A 23,074-nucleotide genomic window follows, 5' to 3' on the forward strand; every position below is an offset into this window, starting at 1 on the left:
GTTTCCATATTGGATTGTGTGGATTCCATATTGGTGGACTGTGTGCAGGGTGCAGCTTGATAGGCAAGCCTGTAAGAGGCCCTCAGATGTGCTGGAACAGGAGCTCCTTACAGGAAGGTGGAAGGAGAGCTTTTGGCAAGTTTTACTTTTTTTTCAACCCATAAACTTCCTTCTTCTAACAGGTTGGGAGGCAGTTTAAAGTCTTGGAGGGGTGGCTTTGGGGAAAACTTCCTCTTTGGTACGATGGTACGACACTGTCACTTTCTTGAGGTTTTCTTCTTTTCTTTGTGTGTGTGTTTTAGGACATCATTTGAGAGCAATGTGTACAATGAGTTGATGGCCTCTTTTTGTATGAAAACTATGTCTTACATGGTGGCTCTTGAAAACACACGGTGCATTTCTCTGTTGAGACTGGGTGATGTCCTCAGAGTGCCTCTGGTTGGTATTTGAGGGACTGGTGTGCACTCTGCTACTTGTGGAAACTGATTAAAGCGTTGAACTTTTCTATCCAGAGCACAAATGTTACTTCTGCACTTGGGTGAAGCATTATCTGGATGGCATAGTTGTTTTAAAATATCTATAAAAGTGACCAGGAAGGGAAATGAGAATGGTGTGATCATATGTGCCCCCTGCATCTGAGGGAATTGCTGATGGCAGAAGGGGAATGTCGTATGTGGAGGGTGACGGGGTGAGTCTGTACTCAGCACTGTAAATGTGGGCATTAAACATGACTAGCTTGGTTTTCTTGTGTTCTTAGCCTTGATGTGCCAATGTGACGATATCCTGTCTCATTGCTAGAGGTGGCCAAGGCCTTTGTAGGAGGGTTTTTCTTTCTGTTTCACAATCTCTTGTCATTACAACTCTCACCAGCTCCATGGTCTCACTTTCTGATGTGTTTTACTTGAAATGCAGTTAACCGCTCTTAGAGAGTTTCTCCTTTGTCATTTTTCTTGACTGCAATCATCTCAGTACCTTTTTTTGTTGGAAATAAAACATTAGCAAGGACAATGTTGCTTCTTTAACAGGAAATAGTTCTTCACACATTGTCTTGCTTGTTCTTATGATTAGTATTTTGGGGCAGTATAGAACTGAAAAATGGTCTCAGCGAAAATACCCACAAAACATTACCAGCAGACCAGTAGCAAAGCATTCTCACTTGTGTTCCTATGCAAAAAGGAACCTGTAAAATGTTCAATTCCTGATAAGAATGTGTTAATTGTAAGGGAAATTTGAATGGTGTCTCCTTGTGGTAATTGTAAAGGTAGACCCTCTGGTCAGTGTGCCAGGATGCTGAGGCTGGCACCATGGATCCACAGAACACTTGGCTGATGAGAGCTCTGTGTGGTTTTGTTGCAAAATGATATGACTTGAAGGTTTGCTTTTGTTGGTCTGCATTTGTCTTACTGTGTTGTAGCACCTGAGGAGTTGCACTAAATCCATGACTGGTTGCAACTGTCACCCTGCAGAGGAGCTACTTGAGAGTCTTCAGTAGTTGTGCTAGTTGTGTGGACAGAGGCAAAACATTTCCCTTGGAGGCTCATCCGGGCAGGAGAAATGAAGAATGGTGTGAATGGATGTTTCTGTGTCATTTCTTGTCTATGGGAAACATGACATACAGATTTGTAGAGGCTGGAGGGGACCTCTGGAGATCCCATTCCACCCCATGCCAGAGCAGGTTCCCCAGAGCAGGTTGTGCAGCACAGTGCCCACATGGGTTCTGAATACCCTCAGAGAAGGGCAGTACACCACCTCTCTGCACAGCCTGTCACAGTGCTCCCATTCATCAAAGTATGAATCATGTGAAAACACCCTGCGGTAACCGGCTGAACTTCAGTAGCAGTTTATCACAGCAGCCAGTGCGTAGTCAGTTGAAATTCGTGTGCTCATTGTTTTGCATGATCATTGTTATGCTGACTTGGCCTATTGCAGACTGTTACTGTGTCCATTAAAATCAGTGGTATGATCGTAATAGGCATGATGTTGATTGTCCAAGACTGGGCTCATAGGGGTGTGTTCTCCAAGCACGTCTGTATCTTCTGCTGTGGAGAGGTAAATGCAGTCCCCTTCACATTGTATTTTAAATACAGTTTCTCTTCTGCATTCAGTTCCTTTAGCCAAGTAATACTGTGCTATCAATTCATGACTACTGTGTTTTCATGTTAATTCTACTGCCTTCTCTCAGGTTGCCATAAGTAAGCTATGGAGAAAACTAATTTAGTTAATATAAGGATCTGCAAAGCTGAGTAGGAAGCTGAATTCATGGAGCTGTCCTTGTCATGCGTACAGAATTCCTTTGCTAAGTATTAGAAGGGGGCTGTCAGTGGGAGCTGCAACAAGCATGAGGCAGGCTTGGAATTCAGAAGGATCAAGGCAAGCAAGTGATGTGGCAAACAGGAAGCAACTGAAGAAGAGGAGTATGGTTTTCATTTTCATTTAGAGATAAATCAGCTGCTCAACCACACAGTGAGGAGGCACTGGAGTGGTCGCAGTAGGAAGATGTATCTCTTACTTTTCCTGCAAGGTGCTTCTCAGTAGCAGTGAAAGCAGCACTCAGCCCTCAGCTGACCCCAGACTTGTGGCAGCAGACACTCCTGTTCATTAGTTTTCAGTGTGTGGGCATGTGGAGGCAGCTGAAGCCATTTCGGATTTGTTGTCTTTTAGTGGTGTGCTGGGTATGGGTTGCTTGTGAGACAGGTGGCCCCTGTTGGCTGCTTGGAGTGCTTGGTCAATGAGCCTGCTCATGAATGCAGCCCCAGTATCTCGGTTGTTTCTATTACCAGAAGGCACATCAAAGATGACTGTGCTGTGCTTTCTCCAAGCCTTGGGCGTTTATTCATGTGAAATATGAATAAAAGCTGAGCACACATCAGAATAGCTGTCTCAGGACTCACAGCTGCTGCCATGCGTTGTTCACTGTAGGATGCAAAGCCTGTGCCTGAAAGAGGACATCCAGGCTGTGCTGTGCTGTGACCACTCCCATGGCTGCCACAGGGTCTTACTTAGCTTGAATCAAGTGTAGATGTGCTGTATGACATCTATTGTTAACTGGGCCAGTGCAAGTATTTTTTAGCCTTTATATTAAACTGTTAATAATGTATTTTCATGGATCTGCAATAATAGCTTGAAAACGTATCTTACCAAGTGGCAGAAACTGAACTGTCATGTTAGATATCCACTTTAAGCATGACTGTTCTCATACCTCTCTAACAACTCAGATGTTTCTGTAACCCGGCTTAATTACAAGAAGTCAGTTTTAATCCCCCTGATTAACACTGCAAATAACATCCCAGTCAAATCTTCCTCGTGTTTTTGTTTTTTGTTTTCTATGATTGTTGCTGTCAGCACCACGTGTCTGAGTGCGCAGTGTGCCAAAGTGCTGCAGCTATTAGCTCTGCAGTGCACACAGCTATTAGTATCTGTTTGCAGTGCCAGTACCTGCTTGTGTCACCATCAGTGCAAGGAGCAGTGCCTGCAGGAGCTCCTGCAGGGGTTGTGGAGGAGAAGGGTGTGAGCTGCTTGGCAGGAAGGCTCCTGTTTGCCACAGAGAACTGAGAGGCTTCTCTCTGTGTTTCCACCACAAGGACAAGTGCTGTTTCAGTGAACAGCTTGCTGGACAGCAGAACAAATGCTCAAGCGGCCATCTGGACGTGGCATATGCTCAGCAGGGTTTTTGGGACAGCCAGAAGCCATCAAAGCTGGTCAGTGTTCAGCAAGGATGTCAAGGAAGAAATTTTGGCTAGAGTAGCTGATTTTGGAGGAGAATCTTGTTGTCCAGTGAGTGTTACAGCCTCTGAGGGGGAATTCTGCCTGTTGGTGGGGAGGAGGTGCAGCGCTCTGAGCTGACATTTAATCTGTGGAGGCAGCATGTGCAGAGCGTGCAGGCACAGCATGGAGCTGTTGGCTGGAGCAGCTCAGCAGGAAGGGACTGGCAGCACTGGTGTCAGCGGGAGCCAGCGGTGTGCCCGGCTTGAAGGGCAGACCACATTCTGGGTGCACTGAATGCAGCATGGCCAGCCAGTCAGAAGCAGGAATTCTCCTGCTGTGTGTAGCACTGATGTGGCCTCACCTTGAGTCTTGTGTGCAGCTCTGGGCTGTACAATGTGAAAGGGATGTTAAGGTCCTTGAAGGCATCCCAAGGAGAACACAGAGCAGGGCTGGGAGGCGTGTGCTGTGGGGAGGGCCTGAGATCACAGGGGTTGCCTGGTCTGAAGAGCAGTGGGCTGAGAGGTGGCCTCACAGCAGCCTGCAGCCCCTGAGGAGGGGGAGCAGAGGGGGCTGCTCCTGGGAAGTGGTGGTGGGATGGGAACAGCACAGAGCTGACCCGGGGGAGGCTCAGAGTGGGTGTCAGGAAACATCTTACTGTGAGGGCTGTCAGGGATGGGAAAAGGTTTCCTAATGATGCCGTGAGCCTGTGGGTTTTCAAGAGGCATTTGGACAAGGCACTCCAACATACGCTTTTACTTCTGGTTAGCCCTGAAGTGGTCAGGCCATTGGATTCTATGATCCTTCTAGGTCCCTTCCAACTGAACTGTTCGGTTCTCTTCTTTAGTGTCTGCCACTGCAGGTTTGTTGTTTTCTGTCTTGGCAGTGTGGATATCACAGGCCTTTCAGATTCCTGTGATAACTGTATCCCTTTTCCTAAAGACAGAATCCTCTGTCACATCCCTGCTTCCTCTGCAGAATTCAGTTGCACAGAGAGAGAGACTTCTGGCTTTCAAAGCCCCAGATCACCCATGGGTACTAGGCATGGTCACAAGGCTAGCAGGTGGGACTTGGGTTCTTCAAGGAAATAAACATTAGGAAGCCCTGCATCAGCTCACATTAGTGTGTGCTTCTCATTTGTTAAAGAGGAATTTTCACACAGAAAACTGTTCAAATCAGGTTACAGAAGCACTCAATACTAGAAAATGCAAGGTTCTGTTTCACTTAGCCCCTGTTTATGTGTGTGTCAGACCCTGGATGAATCTTCAGTGTTTCTTTGTATTTTTACTGTAATGGTTCTGCTCTGTGTAGGTCAGGCAGTTTTCTATACTAGTTGGACTTGTATTTTAATCTTGTATTTTAATCTTCCCACAGCAGCTCAGAGCTGTAAGAAGGTATTCAGCTTATAGAATGATGGCAGCAAATTCCCTTCTTAGTAAAAGGAATCTTTTAATGCTGTCATTATTCACGAGGGAGGACTGATGTGCATGAAAAGGTAGATGGCAGTATTCTATGTAAGTAGTGCTGTAAGCATCACTGATGGGTATTATAAATGTATTGGGGGTGTGTTAGGGTCATACTAAGCAGACTGTGTAAGTAGGTTTGTCTTTTATTTAAACTGGTCATCATAAGACATCACTTCAGAACCGTTGCCTATTATGTGACTTCTGTCCTGTCTGGTGCCTTTGATTAAAATAGTGTGATTTGTTGAATTGTCTTTATTTGCCCTTTTTTGGGATGACTGTACAGTCTGCTTGTAGTCCACCTATCTGAACTGTACAGATGCAATGTGTGCTTGCTAAAAAAGAAAACACAGATGTTTTTAAACCCTTCTCACATTTATCCTCAATTCTGAAATGGAATCCTGTTTCCTCTGTATTCATTGCACTACTTTAATATTAGTTTTCTAAGGAAATGCTCAGGACAACAAAGAAAATCTACAGAGTATTAATATAACAAGCAGCTCAACAGCTCCTGTAGTCACCACACAGTATACCTGCAATGTTGCTTTCTGACTGTTAAATACATTTTTAATTTTCTTTCTCTGATTTCTCAGGTAAAGAACATCTCCACATCTAAAGCGTTTTGTTCTAATAAATGGCATTTTGAATCCATCATTATTTTTCAGGATTCTGACACTATTGTTGAAAACAACATCAGAATATTTCAGAGTGAAAACCAGAAGTGCTTTGAAGCTACTCAGTTATCTTCTGTTGCAGAAGACGTGTTGTCTGAAAGACTTCTGTGTAGTTGTTGGAAGTTCTGGGGCATAAGATTGTATTCAGATTTCCACTTATTCTGTCAGGCATTTTTATAGTAATTCACTCCACTGAAAAAGAAAACAGTTCATTATTTAGTCTCATACCTACTTAACATTGGTTTCATCCCATAACTGCTCAAAGACCAGTTCCCATAAGCCATGTTTCTCTAAAATCATATTTTAATGTTGAACTGAATTTGAGCAAGTATATAGATGCATAGCTTCATAACAGCCATCCATGGTAAAAATAAAAATAAAAGATAAAAAATCAAATAGCTTAAATAAGCAACAGTTGGAGATTATATCCCTGTTGTGTCTGACAAGAAAAACATAGAAGGCTTTAAGTAAAGGACCAGAAAATTATAGTTAAAAAAAGCACCTAATTCCACCAGAGAAACTTGTTAGTTCTTCTAGCTGCTCATGGAACAGATGTTCCATTTACTTTGTGAATTACGAAAGTAAAGTGAAGAGAGGAAGCCCACCAGCACACATGGAGGACTTCTGTCTTCAGATTCTTCTTCACTACTGGACAGCATCTCTGTAAGTAATGCTTTCTTTTGTGTTATGTGCAGTTGTTAAACAAAGATAGAAGTGGCATTTCAGTAGTGCTGAGCTCGTGCAACAAATTTGCTAGAGCAAAGAATATTAAAGTTTTGCAATACTGACAGTGCTCATTATTGATCACAGCTGAATGCAATTTCTACTTTCAAAGCAATATACATATAAGTGTTATGTGGCAATATCTATTGCTTTTGTGTTGTGTGACAGTATCTATTGCTTTTGTCAATGTTAGTTTGGTTTGCAGTGTATGAATGGAGGTATTTGGTATTTACGTATTTGGAACTATTGATTTCTTTATTAAAAAAAAATAATAAATATTTCACTTCTTTCCACAGAGAATCAGATGTACTGAGATTTATAGGAAGGAGCCAGTAAGAAACAGAATGATGTCATTCCCATAAAAAGAAGGAAAAAAATATGGTGGCAGAACATGAGAATCAAGGTGAGACAGAAAATCTTTTTGCCTTTTGACTTTGTGATCCAAAAATAGATAATGTGAAGCAAGCCAAAACACGGCAGTATTTTGAATAAACTTGCTCTATTCCACTGAATGGGGCAGTAAATGAAATAATGGGCAGTTTAGAAGAGAATAAAGGAAAAATAAGTGAATTATTTAAAAAGATTTATCTATTTGTAGTCAGAGGTGGTTTGCAGCATCAGCACTGAAACAATAGCCAGTACTTCAGACCTCTTCCTCCTGTTTCCGAAGAAGAGTACAAGATGTTGAAGACAGTTTAAACCAGTATGGCCTAATCTACCCAAATCTACCAAGAGTACCACCTTAAGTGGGGAAACTCTCTTGCATCCCAGTTGTCTTACTTCTCAGTCCTGCTCAGTCTTCATAGCTGCATCAGGAACATTCTAGGTCAGAGAAGGGCATAAGATAATGAGACGTCACCTATTTGTAGTAGAAAACACTTCTGTGGCAAAGAGCTCCTCTTGCGTATCCCCTAGGACATCAATTCCCTGTTGCCAGCAACAGGAGTTAAGACTCATTTAAAGCTGGTTGACAATAAAAAAAAAAAAAAAAAAAAAAAAAAAAAAAAGAGCCTTGAGTAACACAGACTGGTTTGTATCCACAATGCCTCTGCCAGGTCTATTTTGAGCACACTGGGCCAGCCTTCTAATTGTTGTGGAATGCTCCTGGTTGTTCCCCAGCTGGGTCAACACTCTGTAGACCTTACTGTTTGCAGTATGGTAGACTTCAGTGTTCCTTGGACTTGCACTTTCTTTCTTCATCAACCATAACTGTGTGAACAATAATTTGGTTCTTTCGCTTTATTATTGTACACATTTTAACTTTCAGTGTTTGCATTTGCAAATGAGAAAAAGGAAAGATCTAAGTTACTTATTACAATTTTTTTTCAAGACTAATGGAATGAAAGCCATCTACATTTTCTATTTTTATAAGTACTTCCATTTTCTTTACCATGTGTTCTAAAAGACAAAGCTATGCTATGCTAACACAATTTGTATAAAATAGGATACGTATTGTTTAAAGACCCGGTCAGAGTTGAGTAAAAATCCCTTCTCAAGACTTGCAAAGGAAGCATATTAATAGATCTTTATGATACAAAAGTTAAATACGGGCTTTCAGTTCGGTGATGATTGCACTGGAACAGGTTGCCCAAGGAGGCTGTGGATGCCCCATCCCGGGAGGCATTCAAGGCCAGGCTGGATGTGGTTCTGGACAGCCTGGTCTGGTGGTTGGCGACCCTGCACACAGCAGGGGGGTTGAAACGAGGTAATCATTGTGGTCCTTTTCAACCGAGGCCATTCTGTGATTCTATAATTATTTAGTGTTAGTTCATTGAAATGTTAATTAAGCTATACTTAAATCTGTGTTTGTGGGAAGGTACAGAACAGACTTTTGGGTATAATATTCTTATTTCTTTCCATTCCTGGCTGCTGAGCCAGCTGAAAGTAGTCACTGCTTCCCCTCTTTCTGGCTTGTCCACTCTTGCCTCTGCATCCCTTGGTCAGTTAAGGTCTTATAACTCCAGGAAAGAAAAATACTTTTTCTCAAAATGCCTCCAGGAGGTTGTTTTAATATTGCTATCATTGCTACCTCAGATGAAGCGCAGCTTGCAGAATTAAATAGGCCTGTAACACAACTAACAAACCTACTTTGCACACTGCCTTATGGAGACAGTAAGGCAAGCCTGTCTTTCATGACTCCTGGTTCTCTGTCCTGCAGTCACTTGATCTTACAAAGATGCAAGTCTCTTACTGGCATGACTGTAACAGAGATGACACCTTAGTTGACAGTGACTCCTGCTTTGAGTTGTCCAGTGATATAAACTTTTATCCAGATGATAAAAGTTTAAAATAGATGTTGTGACCATGCTGACTGTAACTGTACAGCACATCCCTGAACCAGGAGTTCTGGGGGCTGATATTAATGTATATGTACACAAAACATGCAGTGAGATGTATGAAAGGTCTGCTGTGGCACATGAAGATTCCCATTTGGGGTCTGTGACTCCCATCTGGTAATGACTTTAAAAGCTATGAGTTGTTTACCCTGACCAGGAGAATCCACCTTGAGTTGCTGTCTGTAGGTCAGTTCCTCCAGGCTGAGCTCCAGTGAGTGCTTCCACCTGTGGCTTGTCAGCCTTGGTGAAACTCAGCAGCTGCAATCGAACTTGAGAAAGTCTGTTCAGAAAAGTCAAGTGAAAACTTCAAAATAAACAGATAAAATTTAAAAGGGGTTGGGGGAAACTGTCATACGGAAGAGCGTCTCACATCTTGTATAAGTTAACATTGCAGTTGTTTGATGTGCTTATGCTGCAGACAAGAAAAGTTGGTCAAATTGTCTATATGGAGATATACCCTGCAATCTGCGTTTGTTAACAGCTTGTTACGTGGCTGATTTCTGTTAAGACTACATATCATTCTCTTCTTTCTCTAGCAAAGCTGTTGAAAGCTTCTTAAATGAGATGTTTAAGATGCATCTTATTCATTGCTAAATTTACTACTCTAACAGCTTAGGAACAAAATGAAGGCTCTTTTTCTTTTCAACATTTTTTTTTTTTTTTCCTTTTTAGATAGAATGAGGAAAACAGCTTTTCATTGTCCTTTGCAGACAAATGAAGGAGGCAATATCGTCACTTCTACAGGTCTTCATGTGCAAGAACATCAAAAGCATTTCTTGAGCAGAGCATATTGTGGGAGCAAAAGGAGGAGCGCAAAATGAATGACATACTCTTGTGTTTGACAGATAAGACCTGCCAGGTCTGAAGATGCAAGTACCAAGGCATAGCTTAGAGTAGCCCTAAAGCTTCTTTAAGTTGTGCTTGGAAAACAGTTGTTGGACTTGACGGGGTCATTTTAGTGTATTTTAAAAGCATGTTTATAGTTCACACCATTTTTTCTGTAATCACCCCAGTTATGGTGTTGTCATAAGCAATGATCTGACTTCTTCAGTATCATTTTTACTTTTAATAAAAATTTCAAAATGTAACCCACACATGTCTTTTCAATTGTCTGAGTAAGTAGCTCAGTGTTATCATGATGATACAGCTTAAAGTGTAATGTGGTAGAGATCAGATTCACAGTTGCTCTGCTATTATTAACTAGATGCGCAGTGTTATTAAATTACATACCTGCTGTCTTACAGCTCTGCCCTGGATTTACACTCTGTTGTGCTAGATGCTCTGGAGTCCTGCACTTACAACAGCTTTTTATACAGCTGTCATATTCTGTGATAAATACTGATAATAATATCACAGTTTTTCCATAGTGGTAGCTCCCTGACCCATTACTATAAGCTGATGGACACACTAATGACTGTTTTTATGGACACCTTAATATGCAAAGTGGTTTTTAGCCAAATATTTCTATGTGAATTTTGATGGTCAAAATGAATAAAACTATAAAAGAAGGTATGTGCTAGCAGTTTCACAGAAACCTTGCCCATGATGTCTAATATCTGATTCAGCAGCCATCTCTCCAGCTGAAGATGGAACTAAAAGAAGCATGGAATACATGTCTAGAACGAGGATAATTTATGAATTTGTTAATCTGTGACTGTCGTGTTCTTTGTGTTGGTGCAGTAAAACCACGGGTTTCTGAAGGGAAGGTTAGTAAACAATTTGAGAATGCTTAACCAAAGACCTGGTTTTGATATGTGATTATATTGTGATTATATCTTAAGTCAGCCAGTTCAACTGGGGAATGCATCTGCTAAAAGGGGCTTTATTCCAAATATAAACTTAGGTAACTTTTAATTAAGGAAATTCAATACAAAATTTGTTTATAGTTGTGCATATTCTCTGTCTGGTGTACACATAGTAACAGAACTGTTAAATTGAACATAAGATGAACAGTGCGTTTGTTTGGATGATAGTAATGAGAAACAAATGTTTTTATGTTGTTACTGATGGGCTGTCAATTAAAACTTTCTCTGGTGATAACACTGTTTTGGTAAAGAACATATACCATAAATGAATTGTTACTCTGTTTTAGCATAGGAATTCAACCTATTTTACTCAATGGACCAGTTTATGAAACTCTCCTTGGTTGTGTGGACTTACCTTCCTCCTGCTTACCTTCCTCCTGGTGGTTTTTGGTGGACTTTGGGATGCCTCCTAAGAACCAGGAAGGAGGCAGCACTGGCAGGTCTCTGACCAAGCATATTTAGTTTGTACAGATGATGCAAGTGAGTAAAAATTGTTGGACATCCCTCTGCAAACACAAACCGGAGGTATCCCATTCTTTTTGTTTTGTGCTCTCTGCCATGGGAGGCTGGTATATATTGGATACAGAGTTAACTGGTTCTTTGATCTCGGTTATGGGCAACCAGGATTGAACAGGGAGTGAAGGAGCTTTATCTGAGAGTCTGATGTTTCTGTAGAGCAGGAGGGTATCAGGTCAGACTACCTGTCCTCCTGAATTTCTCCTCTATAGAGATGGACATCAGTAAGAGAGGAATATTAGACAAGACCTGTGCAGGACATGGCCAGAGGCCATAGTGTGTGTTTGAGAACTGTCAGAGAATCCCAGAGGTACCGGCTCCTTTGAAAGTGCCTGCAGAATAGCTAAGTTTCCAAGCAGCATGAGCATGCAAAGGGCTGCTGGAAAATATAGTTGCACCTATCAGCAGATGGACTTATATGTTGATATTTTCTTTTCAGAGATTATAGCTCACAATTTGAAATGAGCAACGTGTTGTATTCCATGCTGTGAAACTCCCAGCCATCTACAGTAAAGAGAACTTCTGCAGGTTTGCAGATGATGCTCAGTTGGAGAGTGGCTAATACACCAAATAGCAGTGTTGTCATCAGAGGAACATCAGCATGCTGACAGGAACCTCAATAAACTGAGGAAAGAAATGCAAAGTCCTGCACAGAGGGTGAAATAACAGTATGCAAGTCTGAGAGGGCAATGGAGTAGAAAGCAGCTTGGCAGGGAAGGATCTGGGAGGTCCTGGTGGGCACATGAGCCAGGTGTGTGACAGGCCAGCAGCATCAGGCTGCATCAGGAGAAGCCAAGAAGTCAGGGAAGGTGATCCTTCCTCTCTTAGCAGCAGTGAAGGTGTATATAGAGTGTTGTGTCCAGTTTTGGGCTTTCCAGTACAAGAAACCCAAACTGGTACAGACATGGACAGCCTGCTTTACTTGACCCTGCTTGGACAGAGGGGCTGTATGAGGCAATCTCCAGTGGTTACTTCCAGCCTCAACCTGGAATTAACTTGTGTAGTTCTTCTTTGCAGCTGTAGAATGGGATGTTATTTGGTTGGGGCAGAAAGAAGTGATGGAAGATTTAAACCTACTTTAAATTAAGATAGTGTAAGCTATTATGCTTCTGGTAGATCTTAGTACAGCCCGTGTAGAGGCAGTTGATTCAGGTAGACCTGTATGCAAGCTTGCAGAGTGATGAACTGCAGGCATGCTGTCAATACAAAAACTCTTCAGATACTTCTGCAAGGAAGAGAATGCCAGCAAACTGGTGAGGGGAAAAAGTCTGCAACCACTTAGCATGGGCACGGCCCTTTTTTCCTTAAAGTCAGTGTGGAGTGGCTTTTAGTTGGACTCCTGTGTGTGAATAGTTGAGGAAATGAAAATGCATGCTTTCATGGACATTTAAGTGCTACAGGAAACAAAGTCCAGTTGCTAACATGGCTTTCAGTCTTTGAATTGCTTTTGAAAATTGAGTGCATCTTCTAAGCTTGGATGTATTTGAAAACCCATGGAAAGCAATTGGTCCATGTAACCATGTAATGTATTTTACACTAAGGTACTGAATATTCTACTGTCTAGTTCAGCACACATTAGATTTTCTGGCAATAGAGGACGAAAAGCAAGTCTCCATTTGGATTTCCAGAATATAGGAATTCTGGCATTTAAAATACATGCATGGCTAGATTTTAGCCCATCTATTTCTTCAGATGTTTCTATTGAACAAACATATTTGAATATTTATTTGAAACATGTATTTTTACACGACTTGTGTGTTCACCTGCGTATTCTCTCCAACTCAGATGTTTTGATGATAGAACCATGTTGGTGTGATAAATACAACCAGTTAAGTACTGCTTATTACTGGTTGTTGGCAAGAATGTCTTGAGATGCTGGCAAAATATCTTGGTCTAAAGATTTTCAGGCTTCTGATTCCACATTACCATACTTCTTATACATGAATCCCTTTTGAGACTCCTGTCCCATGGGCACCTCAGCCATGTACACAAAACTTTAGTCTGTTACCTCTAAGTTGGGTGGTTTGAAGATGCGGAGATGCAGTTGGACATGCTACAAAGCAGCTGCTAAGTGAATACTGACAACTGTGTTCTCCTGTGTCTGATTGCCAGTTGTTTGCTCTTGTTTTGTGTCTTGCCAAAAATCCCCACCAAACTGATAAGACCCATTTAGGGAGGACTGAGGGCTCATTTTACTGTCTTAGAGCAGTTCTTAAATCTGTCTTTGTTGTCTGTGTCTTCACCCTTCACAGAGGCATTGCCTGTGTCACCTTCCATGTCAAGATGCCCTCATGGTGTAGAGCATCCAGGGACTGCTCTAGATCAAGGAGGTTGGGGTCCTTGATCCATGGGGCTGGAGAGGAGTGTGTGTCTGTGGCAGTGCCACATAGTGTCCTATGGGGCAGTGCTATATCACCTCCTCCCACAGACTAGGCAGTGCCAGGAGTTTAATAAAGTAAAAGCATATTGAGGAGCCTGTGCTGGGAGAGATGAGGCTGTTCCTGGTATCACAAGTGTGTTGTGGTTTGTTAGCCCTAGTTGCCTGTGTCCCACCTCCTCCTGGAGGCTGTGGTATCTCAGGAGCCTGTTGGCTATTTTCTTTTCTGCAAAAAAATCTAGTCTGCTCCAGGCACTTGCCTGTTTTCACTGGTCTGATGGATCTCCATATGGCCGTTGGCTCGGTGCCTCCTGCCTGTTGTGTGACGACTGTGAAAGCTACACCAGCTGTCAGGACTAACGCCCTCTTCCTCAGCTGACACTGGCACATGACATGCTGTGCAATAGGATTGTGAAAGTTACTTCTTGCACCCTGATCAGGCAGGTCTTGGGATTGTGTCAGGTTCTGGTTGTGTATTAACCCATTTGTGCCTTCCTTCCACAGGGAATGACCTTTTTCTGGTTGCAGTCCATGAGCTGGGACATGCGCTGGGTCTGGAACACTCCAATGATCCCAGCGCAATCATGGCTCCTTTCTACCAGTACATGGAAACACACAACTTCAAACTGCCCCAGGATGACCTCCAAGGAATTCAGAAAATCTACGGTGAGCAACAATATCCACTCGTCTATTTACACTGAGCCCAAGTGCAGTGAGTATTTTACAACCATAAACAGGTAACACCTAAAAATAATTGCAGTCAGGATGGATTTCCTGCTGTAGCTGACTGGGAACTGTTAAAAAGGCCTTGATCCACAGCTAAGTATCAGTTGCAGTGTCATTGTGCAGGTGAGGATAACCAGACCTGTGTGATTTCACTGCTGCTCCATCCCTCGCTGTCCCCAATATAGGGGCTGCTGGACAATGAAATACAGCCAGTTGGAACAGCCAGTGGAAGCCAATGGAAGGGAAGAACGTGAGGAACCTGGAATATAAAAGATAGTAATAAGTATTTATGCTCCCATATTCTTTTTCTCCATATATATTAGGTGGGTAAAAGAAGCTTGGATCTGCTTAGGGAGCACTTTTCTTCTTTTAATTTCTGGCTGAAATAAAAGACCAATAAAAGTGCCACAAATATAGAGGTTAGGTAGAGATGGCACCATCTGATGGAATGGTGGATATCAGGTGTGAGGACAGGAATCTTCAGAGTGGGTTGATTGAAGGAGACTGGGAGCAAGGGGAGGGACAGGTTGGAGGAGCCACAGTCAAGAGCAGCCTGAGCTGATGGAGGCTGGGAGGTTTGGTCTGATACTTCATGTGGTAGTTAGTGGAAAAATTGTCAAACATGCCCGATTTCCCTTTTTGGGGGAAGAGCAAGTCTGGTAGATAGGCCATGTAATACTTGTAGCATAGAGCAACTATGCTATGTAGCAATATTCACAGCTGCATAGCACCTGGAGTTCTCAGTACCATTAGAGCAAGTATTATAGGAATTAAATGCTTATAAGATGGTTGTCAGTGGGAAATCATCACAGAAAGGTGGTGTTTCTGAGGGGTTGCTGCTGGAATCAATGGCAGACCCAATACTAGTCAGCTTTTGCAGCAATGATCTGTCAGTAAATTTTAAATTACTGTTAATGAAATTTGTGCCAAAACCCATCAAACTAATGAAGTACAGGGAGGCTTTAGAGGTCTGAACTGTATGCCAATTGTTTTAGTCTGGTTTTTGTATTTTTTTTGGTGACTGGAATGAGATTCATAGACATACAGACATATCCAAAGAACAGGCATCTCCATCAGGACTGTTTTCACTAACTCTTGTTTGGGTAATGGGAAAAAAATTTTAAAAGAGGCGTTTATATGGCCATAGTTCACCGACTCTATAAGGCAGATATCAAGGTAATATTCAGCATTTAAAATAAGTTGGCTTGTAGTACACCCAGGCGGAGCTGGCTCTTTCCATTAGTACAACTAAAGATTTCATTGTTCATTAATGGATAAAGTTGTTTGGTATGTGGTCATGTGGTATTATTTAATTATGCATACTTTCACTCAGTATGCGTGCACTCAAGAACCCTGGATTGCAGAAACTCTGGATGGTTTTGAAATGAAGTGCTGGGGTAGGAAGCATTAAAGCTTCATTAAATGCCCACGCTTTCATTTCTGAAAGCTGCTAAAATGTCACTACACTGTTTCTGTTTTGAAATGTTGATTTATTTCCTGTAAATTAGAAATAAAAAAGAATACATGCTGACAGTGAAAATACAACCGAGAAAATATGACTGGCTTCTCTATTTCCAGATACCTTTTTGCAAAGGGAACAGATGAGGAAATGACAGATGTATTTCTTCCATGGTTGTGGTTCAAGCCAATGTCAGCACAGCCCAGGCAGGGACCCACATTCTAGGGCTGAGCTGAAATGTCTTCTGGGCCCATGGGCAGGGTGGGCCTGGAGGTCCTGGAGAGGGCTGGTAAGGGCCATTAAGGCTTATTCATGTCCTCGTGGGCTGACAGTTCCTGATAGTGCTGCATAGCAGCTTGTGCAGAGCTGGAACAGAGCAGAGAGCTCAGCACTGTGCTGCTCACAGCTTAGTAGCAGCACCACTAGACTTCGTGTTGTTTCTTAGTCAACCTGGTGCCATTAAACTTTAGCCACTAACTACATTAAGATTCTCCTTATGCAATATAATGTGCATAAAATTTAAACTCAGCTTGAAGAAAGTGGTGTGAGTGAACTACCACCTGGTGCAGGTTGCAGTCAGGAGTGAGTTTGTTGACTGTCATGGAATCGTGTGAGGCTGATCTCTGAGACCTGAGAACTGGAGTGGGCTAGGAATGGTGTTGGTAGTTGTAGAGAGATTTACTTGTGGAGGGAGAATAAGTAACAGCTTCTGCATTAGGAGCTTTGCTTCCCAGGGTAGAGATTTCATTCCTCAGCACGGAGTTCTGGAAACTCAGTCCTAAGGTCACAGAGAAAAGATGGAAAATGCAGGTTATAATTCTCCCTGGAGCAGGAAATATGAGAAAAATCCTTCCATCAGAGTGCCTTAGAGCTGAGAAGTACCTGTTAACTTATCTTTCTTGTAGCTATAGCAGTAACATTCCATGAATGTGCCTTATTTCCACAATCCCAGTCTGCCTTGTCTTGCTGTGGGGGTACTGTCTACCGAACCAGCTAGCCCAAAACCAAAACATCCTGATTTGCTGCCCTGACATTTTCTGTGATGCTCAGTATGTGTGAGCATACTATGCAAAATAAGTCATAAAGCCACTGCCTTGCATCTGGCATCCTTCTTTAAAACAAAGTTCAAACCTACAGATTTTCATTCCACTGAACTTGCAGATCAAAGAGCAGAAGCACTACTGAAATTTAAGTCTGATTTGTCTTCTTTGACAATGTTGCACTTCGAATGTGTTTTTATGTTGTGTCTGCATTTATCCCTTGGGAAAGAATATGTCTAAGTCTGTCACCTAGTAATTTATTGCACGATTAAGTTATTTTCTTCTGGATGTATTTGAAAACTCACCTACAAAGACAGTAGGTGATGTGAAATCTTGCTTGTGCCTTGTCATGGTTAGTGTAAGGTCGATGTTTAAAATGTCGCTCTGACTTAGGAGCTAACGCTGACAGGGGCAGCAGCTCACCAAGTGTGGCAAAGACTGAACTATAAGAAAAGTCAGCAGGATTTTTATATTCTGAAAGGTGCTTGACAAAAAGAGGGAAATATCACACCTATTCTTTCTGTATCTTTTTCAGAATGATAGCTCCTGTTGTATTTATGGGCTTGTGTTATGAGTGGCATGGCCAAGAGGGAGTTAAACTGGAAATGACACTATAATGTGTAGGTCCCCTGGATATCCTGCTAGGTTTTCTGCCTCTCTTATTTGTCCTAGTGTTGAAGTCAGGGCTGCATGCAGTTACTGTGCAGTCAGAGAAGAAGCATACTCAGCCATGGCATTGTCATACAACTTGAACTGATCCTGTTTCAGCATTGCTCCTTCTGTTCTTCATGTTTTGCTGTAGGCACCGTTTTGTAGTGGGCTGTAAGGTAGCCCTCACAGTTAGGAGTGACTCTTCTGACACTGTCTGGAGAGCAGGGTGGTCAACATGATGTGCAGAGAAAACTTAGGTCCGCATGGCTACTTGGGGCTGGTGAGCCAGGCCATTACCTTCAAGGGCTTTTTGGAGCTTAAGCTCACAAACGAAAGGTCTTCTGTCTACTCAAAGATAGACCAAATCATTAATCCTGGAGATTACCTCAAGGATTTCAATCCTCCACAGTTTCACTGAGGACATGTCATCCTCACACAACTCTTCCATAGCCCAGGAGCTCCTAGTCAGTGCATGTGCTGCATGCCATCAGGGCTGAGGTCCAGCGTGGTAATGAAAACCCCACCAGCCCCTGTCCAAGGAACAAACTAGGCACTGCTGGACAATACCACCTCTGAACAGGGTGTCAGCAGACCCTGAGCAAAAAGCAGCTTCTTCTGGCCCCTTTACTCCTATGCAGCATGCACAGGTTTCACAGCTTCACTCACCTTTTCCCATAGACTTATGTATATATTTCCCATATGACATATGTCTTCCCATAGAGCAATCCCAGATCTGCATAATGTACGTGTGTGTGAGATAGCTTTTTATGAAACAACAGAAGGACTTGATGCAAAAGGCTGTAAGCTCCATGTGGTGACTCTGCTTTGTAAACCACCAGACCACCTTGCTCTGGTGTAGGACTAGAAGTGTTTGTATTAGGAATGTTTTGTGATAATGCCCTCTGAAGGTGGGAGAGGTATAAAATAATAACCAAGACACTGATCTATAGAAAATGATCTTAATGATAATGAGACAGAGAGGTATGTTCTGCTTGATGGATTTGTAAGCCTCTAGCATACCTTCTGTGCCAAAAGAGGAGTAGGTTAATGACAGTCCTCTACAGCATTGTGATATATGTTCGTCTCCTGAAGAACAAGTACCAGAAGAGAGAACTTGGAAAGGTAATTTTCACAAGCAAAACTGAAGTACCTACTCTATGAGATCCCAGCTCTTGAAAACAGAATGATTCTCCCTGTGACTACTCATCCCATCTAGAGCTTCTGCTTTAAAAGGGCAAAGAAGGTGAGTTTCTGTGCTAGGGGAGCATGTGGATGGGCAGTAGCAGGGAAGGTGGCAAGGTCCAGGTGAGTTGGAAGCAGGCTGCATGCTAGCACATACAGGTGAGCCCAAGATCACGCCTTTTGAACACTTCCAGAAATCCAAATGGACTACGAGCCCTGGGCTGCCAGCAGCATGGGCGTGAGTGGCGTCAAATGCCATGCAGATGCTGCCACTGAGTTTGCAGTTTGAGATGGCCAATTTTCACTAAGGTATTAGTGCTCAAGGCAGCAGAACAGAGGTTTCTAAAAATGGTCATTTCAGTTTTCCTTTGGAAAGCTGTTATCATCTTTCCACCTCATTGACAAATGGACAGTACTATTGTCTTTCTAAGCCAAGATGAACAGTTTTTTTTTCCCTGTCTCAAAAGACCTGAGTTGTGCAGCTGATGAGCTGACAGTATTAACTCTGTGTTATCTGTGCTGGAAGATTGGCTCATAATGGTAGAAATAATAGTGCTGCTTTTGTTGGGGGAAATTAGGTTTCTGTTTTCTTTTTTCTTACTTGGATGGACTTGATTAATCCTGTCTCCTTGTGCTCAATGAGTGCACAGAATAGAGACAAGCAGTATCCTCATTCTCAGCAATCCTTCCTGTATACTTTTGCAGCAGAAAAGTAACTGAAATGAGCTACTCTCTGGGGACTTCCAGGCCTCCTACACCACGCATTGGCCCTTCTCCAGCCACACGCACATTCTGCCAACATCCCCTGAAACAGCACAGAGTGCTCAGGGAAATCCCCAGATCTGGAACTTTTAGATCTATGCCACACAATGCTATGCTTATGGGAGGACAGGAGGCACACAGCAGGGGTAGGCCCTGGTACCACACCTCTGGCATGCTGCAGAGAGACCAGGCTCCTTCGCTGTGCAGCATCCCTGTATGTCCACATTTCTCCTTTCCAGTGTGACTGTTGACACCAGAAGCAAATACAGATTCATCCTCTGGTGCAACCACTGAGTCTTACCTGCTTTATACCAGGTCTCCATTCCTGTTCCAAAATGTTGGCAGGGAGTACCTGCCTGTCTGCTGTGCAGTACCCAAGGCCCACTTGGCATGTGGAGGTCTCTGACATGAGGCAAGGACTCACCAGCTTTTGATCTGCCTTGGTTGTGAGAGGAGGGAGCTGGCCCATGGCCATCAGCTGCCTCCTGAAAGGAGCCGACAGTGCTCCTTAGCTAAAGCAAGAACTCTGCTTTATGGGTATGGCTGGGCATTAAATGCTTCTCTCACCCTTGAAGGTCTTTCCGTGTTTAAAAAACCCCTCAGTTTTGCATTGAAACAAATGTCAGGCTTCTTCAAGTTTTTTTCCAGAGCTGAACTGGGCACCATAGTTGGAGCATCTTGCGAGCCCTAAACTCTCCTGCTCCTTCTGCTTAAGGCCAACCTGCAAATTTTGGACCCTGTTTTCTCACTCCCAGAGCAGAGAACCCAATTGTTGCAGGGTGAGTCACCTTGCTACAGAGCACTTCTTTTGCTTACAGCATGGTCTTCAGCCCTGGACTCTTGTCTTCCAGGTGGGTGCTGAGTGGCAGTTGGTCATTCAGAGGAACACCTCTGAAAGCCTTTCTGTCTTTGTGATGGTCACAAATCTGCTGGCTGCACTATGGGTGCTGGAACAGTGGAGTAAGTGCTGAGCTGATGTGGGGGACTGTCTCTTGTCCCTGAGGTGTTTTGGTGGCAGATAGCTGGTTTAGTAGGACCAGGGACCTCTCTCTACTGCCGGGAGGTCAGAGCATCCCATCCCATCCCATTTTCTTACTCCCTGGCTCCTGTGGATCACGCATTTTGATTCATGCCTGAGGAGCCTCTCCCATGTATGCTGACAGCTGCCACAGCCTTGCAAAAACACTTAGCTTGGTGTTTTATTCCCCAAGCACCCTGTATTTTATTCCAAAGCTTGCCTGGAGGCCTGGTGGTAATCTTATTCTTGGAGTGAATATCAAGAAAGCCCTTTGTTTGCAGGTGGATCTGACCTGAAACAAAGGTCGTGCTGGCACTGGCAGTCTCACTCAGTGTGGACCCTGGTGGCACCGATCCTCCAGGATCCCTGCAGGAGGGTGCAGTGCAGTTGAGGGAACACTCTGTCAATAGCCAGGAGGACAGTACGATTATATTTTGTCCTCAACTATCGACACAGTGGCTCCTAAATGCCTCCTCTCTCTGTGTTATCTTCACAGGTCACCTTGGTATTCAGATGGTCTGCGACAGAGGAAGCATGAAGGGAGGAGGCTAAGTGCCAGTGGTGGAAGTCACACTCCGAAGGTGATCTGCTGTGACCCCAAAGCTTTCTGACATTTTTTTGCCTTGGTTGTGATAGAGAGGAAGAAAGTCTTCTTCTCCGCTCAGTGTAAAGCTCCAGCCAGGTGCCTCTCTCCAGATCACGGAGTGCAACTGCATGGGGCTCCTGCCTGCTTCCTGCATGGAAGTGGCCCTGGGCTCAGTCCCCAGGGTGGGCTCGGCCCCTTGTGCAGTCACACACAACAGCTAGGTGCAGAGCTGATGGGGTCAGACCCATTGCAGACCTGTGCTAAAGCCTCTCACTGAATTTTCTTTTAATTTTCTCTCTGTTGATAGAGGCCGTGATGCATGTGTGATACTTCCTGATTAGTGAGCGCAAGGTGGGCATCATCAGGTTCTGAAACAAATAGCAAGGTGCCAGCATCTCCTAAGTAACTCATTCACAGTCATCTCTGATGCTGATAAAGCTGTTAAGCTCTGTCTTCAGCCATCTGTTTTGAATTAGTTAGGTTACTGTCATGACAATAACATAATAGCAATGCTTGGCAAACTCTGTAGGGTCTATTCTTCCTGGTTTTGTACCAGATTGGGCTCCAAAGTGGCTCAGGTTTTAAAAGAGAGCGTCTTTATTCAGCAGTGAACAGACTTTGCTGCTGCTTTTTTTTCCCCTAACTGCAGAGCAAATTGTTCCTGCTGGCACTTGGAGCTGTGGGTTCAATGTTGTGTACAGACTTCCCTGCTCTTTGCATGCGCCCAACTGTAGAGTTGTCTTGCACCAAGGATTATCTTCCACATTTTTATCCCTAAGTCCACACTCAGTGACAAAGTGAAGGCAGCACTTAAAAATGCAATATATATAACTACAAACAGGAGACAAGGCTGTAGTCAGTGTAAATTAGGAGCCCAGAGTGCATGAGGTCAAGAAGAGAAGTGAAAGGCAGCAAGGAAAAAGCCATTGTTGGCAGGGAATGACAGCAAGAGCAATATTATAAGTGAAATGATAGAGTCTGCGTGCCAGCAATTTGCAGTACCTCCTGTAAAACGTGTGGGAAGCCTGGCTGTCTCCTTCAGAGCAACGTCCCAGACCTGGTTTGGTCATTGCAAGGAATCAAAGCATTTAGTTACCCAGCTCAGCTTGTTGGTCCAGCAGAATCGTTGCTGACTTTCATCTTTCAGACCTCAGTCTGCAACAACTGCATCTCCCTCATAAGTCTTCTGCATTCTGTTTCATTGGCATCCTAGGATTAATTAAAGCCTTAAAGGCTTATAGGTGCTATCTTAACCTTCCTCTTCTCTACTGAAGACGATGACTTTGAATGCATATGCCTTAGAGAGTTGACTGTGACTGCTGTCCTGCAGTGTGGGTAGGGCAGGCTGTAATGAGTGGTCTTCCCTTGTGAATTTGAGCCCGCAGTGTAACAGAAAAAGCTCCTTGTGGAGATTTTCACCCCCATGTGATGGTCTTCAGACCATACTCTCCCTCAGCCACATTCTCTGCTCCAGATTGCTGCCTTTGAAGCATCTGTGTGGGGCATCTCACTCATCCATTGTCTTGTCAGGGAGAAGAGCACCAAAGCCTGGGCCTGGTGCCTTGAAGTTGGGTATGAGAACAGTCTGTGCTGACATCTCTGGATTTAGTTGTAGATCAAGACTGGGCACCCTGTCAGAAAACCAAACTAGAGGAATGGCCTTCAGAGTTCATTGGGAAAGATGAACCAGTTCCAGTTCTCTGAAGCCAGGCTGTAAATGAAGGGCAGTACTTTTAATTCATGGGGTGTCTTTTGACTGGAACAGTTTTAGTAAGGATTGCAATGAGTCTTTCACTTCTGGCTTTTCATCTTTTTAATATTAAATATATCCAAAAACTAGCATAGTTTCAACAGGAATGATATACTGATACATGCTACACAGCAGATGATAGAAGATAGCTTCTTAGTCCTTCCTGGTGCTATGACTCTGTGAAACAAGAATAAGATTGTACTGGCTGCAGTCAGGAACACAGCGGTTGGGTATCCAGCAGTGGGTATACCCTGCTCACAAGGAACACACAGCTCCTTTCCCCTGCACAGCCCCTTGTCCCCAT

The 23,074-nt window shown here is 43.4% G+C and overlaps 1 protein-coding gene across 1 annotated transcript in view; it reads left to right on the forward strand.

Moving 5' to 3' along the window:
* Window positions 1–23,074, forward strand: part of MMP24 (matrix metallopeptidase 24) — a 41,909-nt gene that overhangs the window by 9,693 nt on the left and 9,142 nt on the right. Inside the window, exon 5 of the mRNA XM_072349857.1 lies at window positions 14,101–14,262. Coding sequence (XP_072205958.1) covers window positions 14,101–14,262 — 162 coding nt within the window. The remainder of the gene's footprint in view (window positions 1–14,100; window positions 14,263–23,074) is intronic.

This window comes from Excalfactoria chinensis, chromosome 15 (assembly GCF_039878825.1).
Source record: "Excalfactoria chinensis isolate bCotChi1 chromosome 15, bCotChi1.hap2, whole genome shotgun sequence".
Classification (NCBI taxonomy): Eukaryota; Metazoa; Chordata; class Aves; order Galliformes; family Phasianidae; genus Excalfactoria; species Excalfactoria chinensis.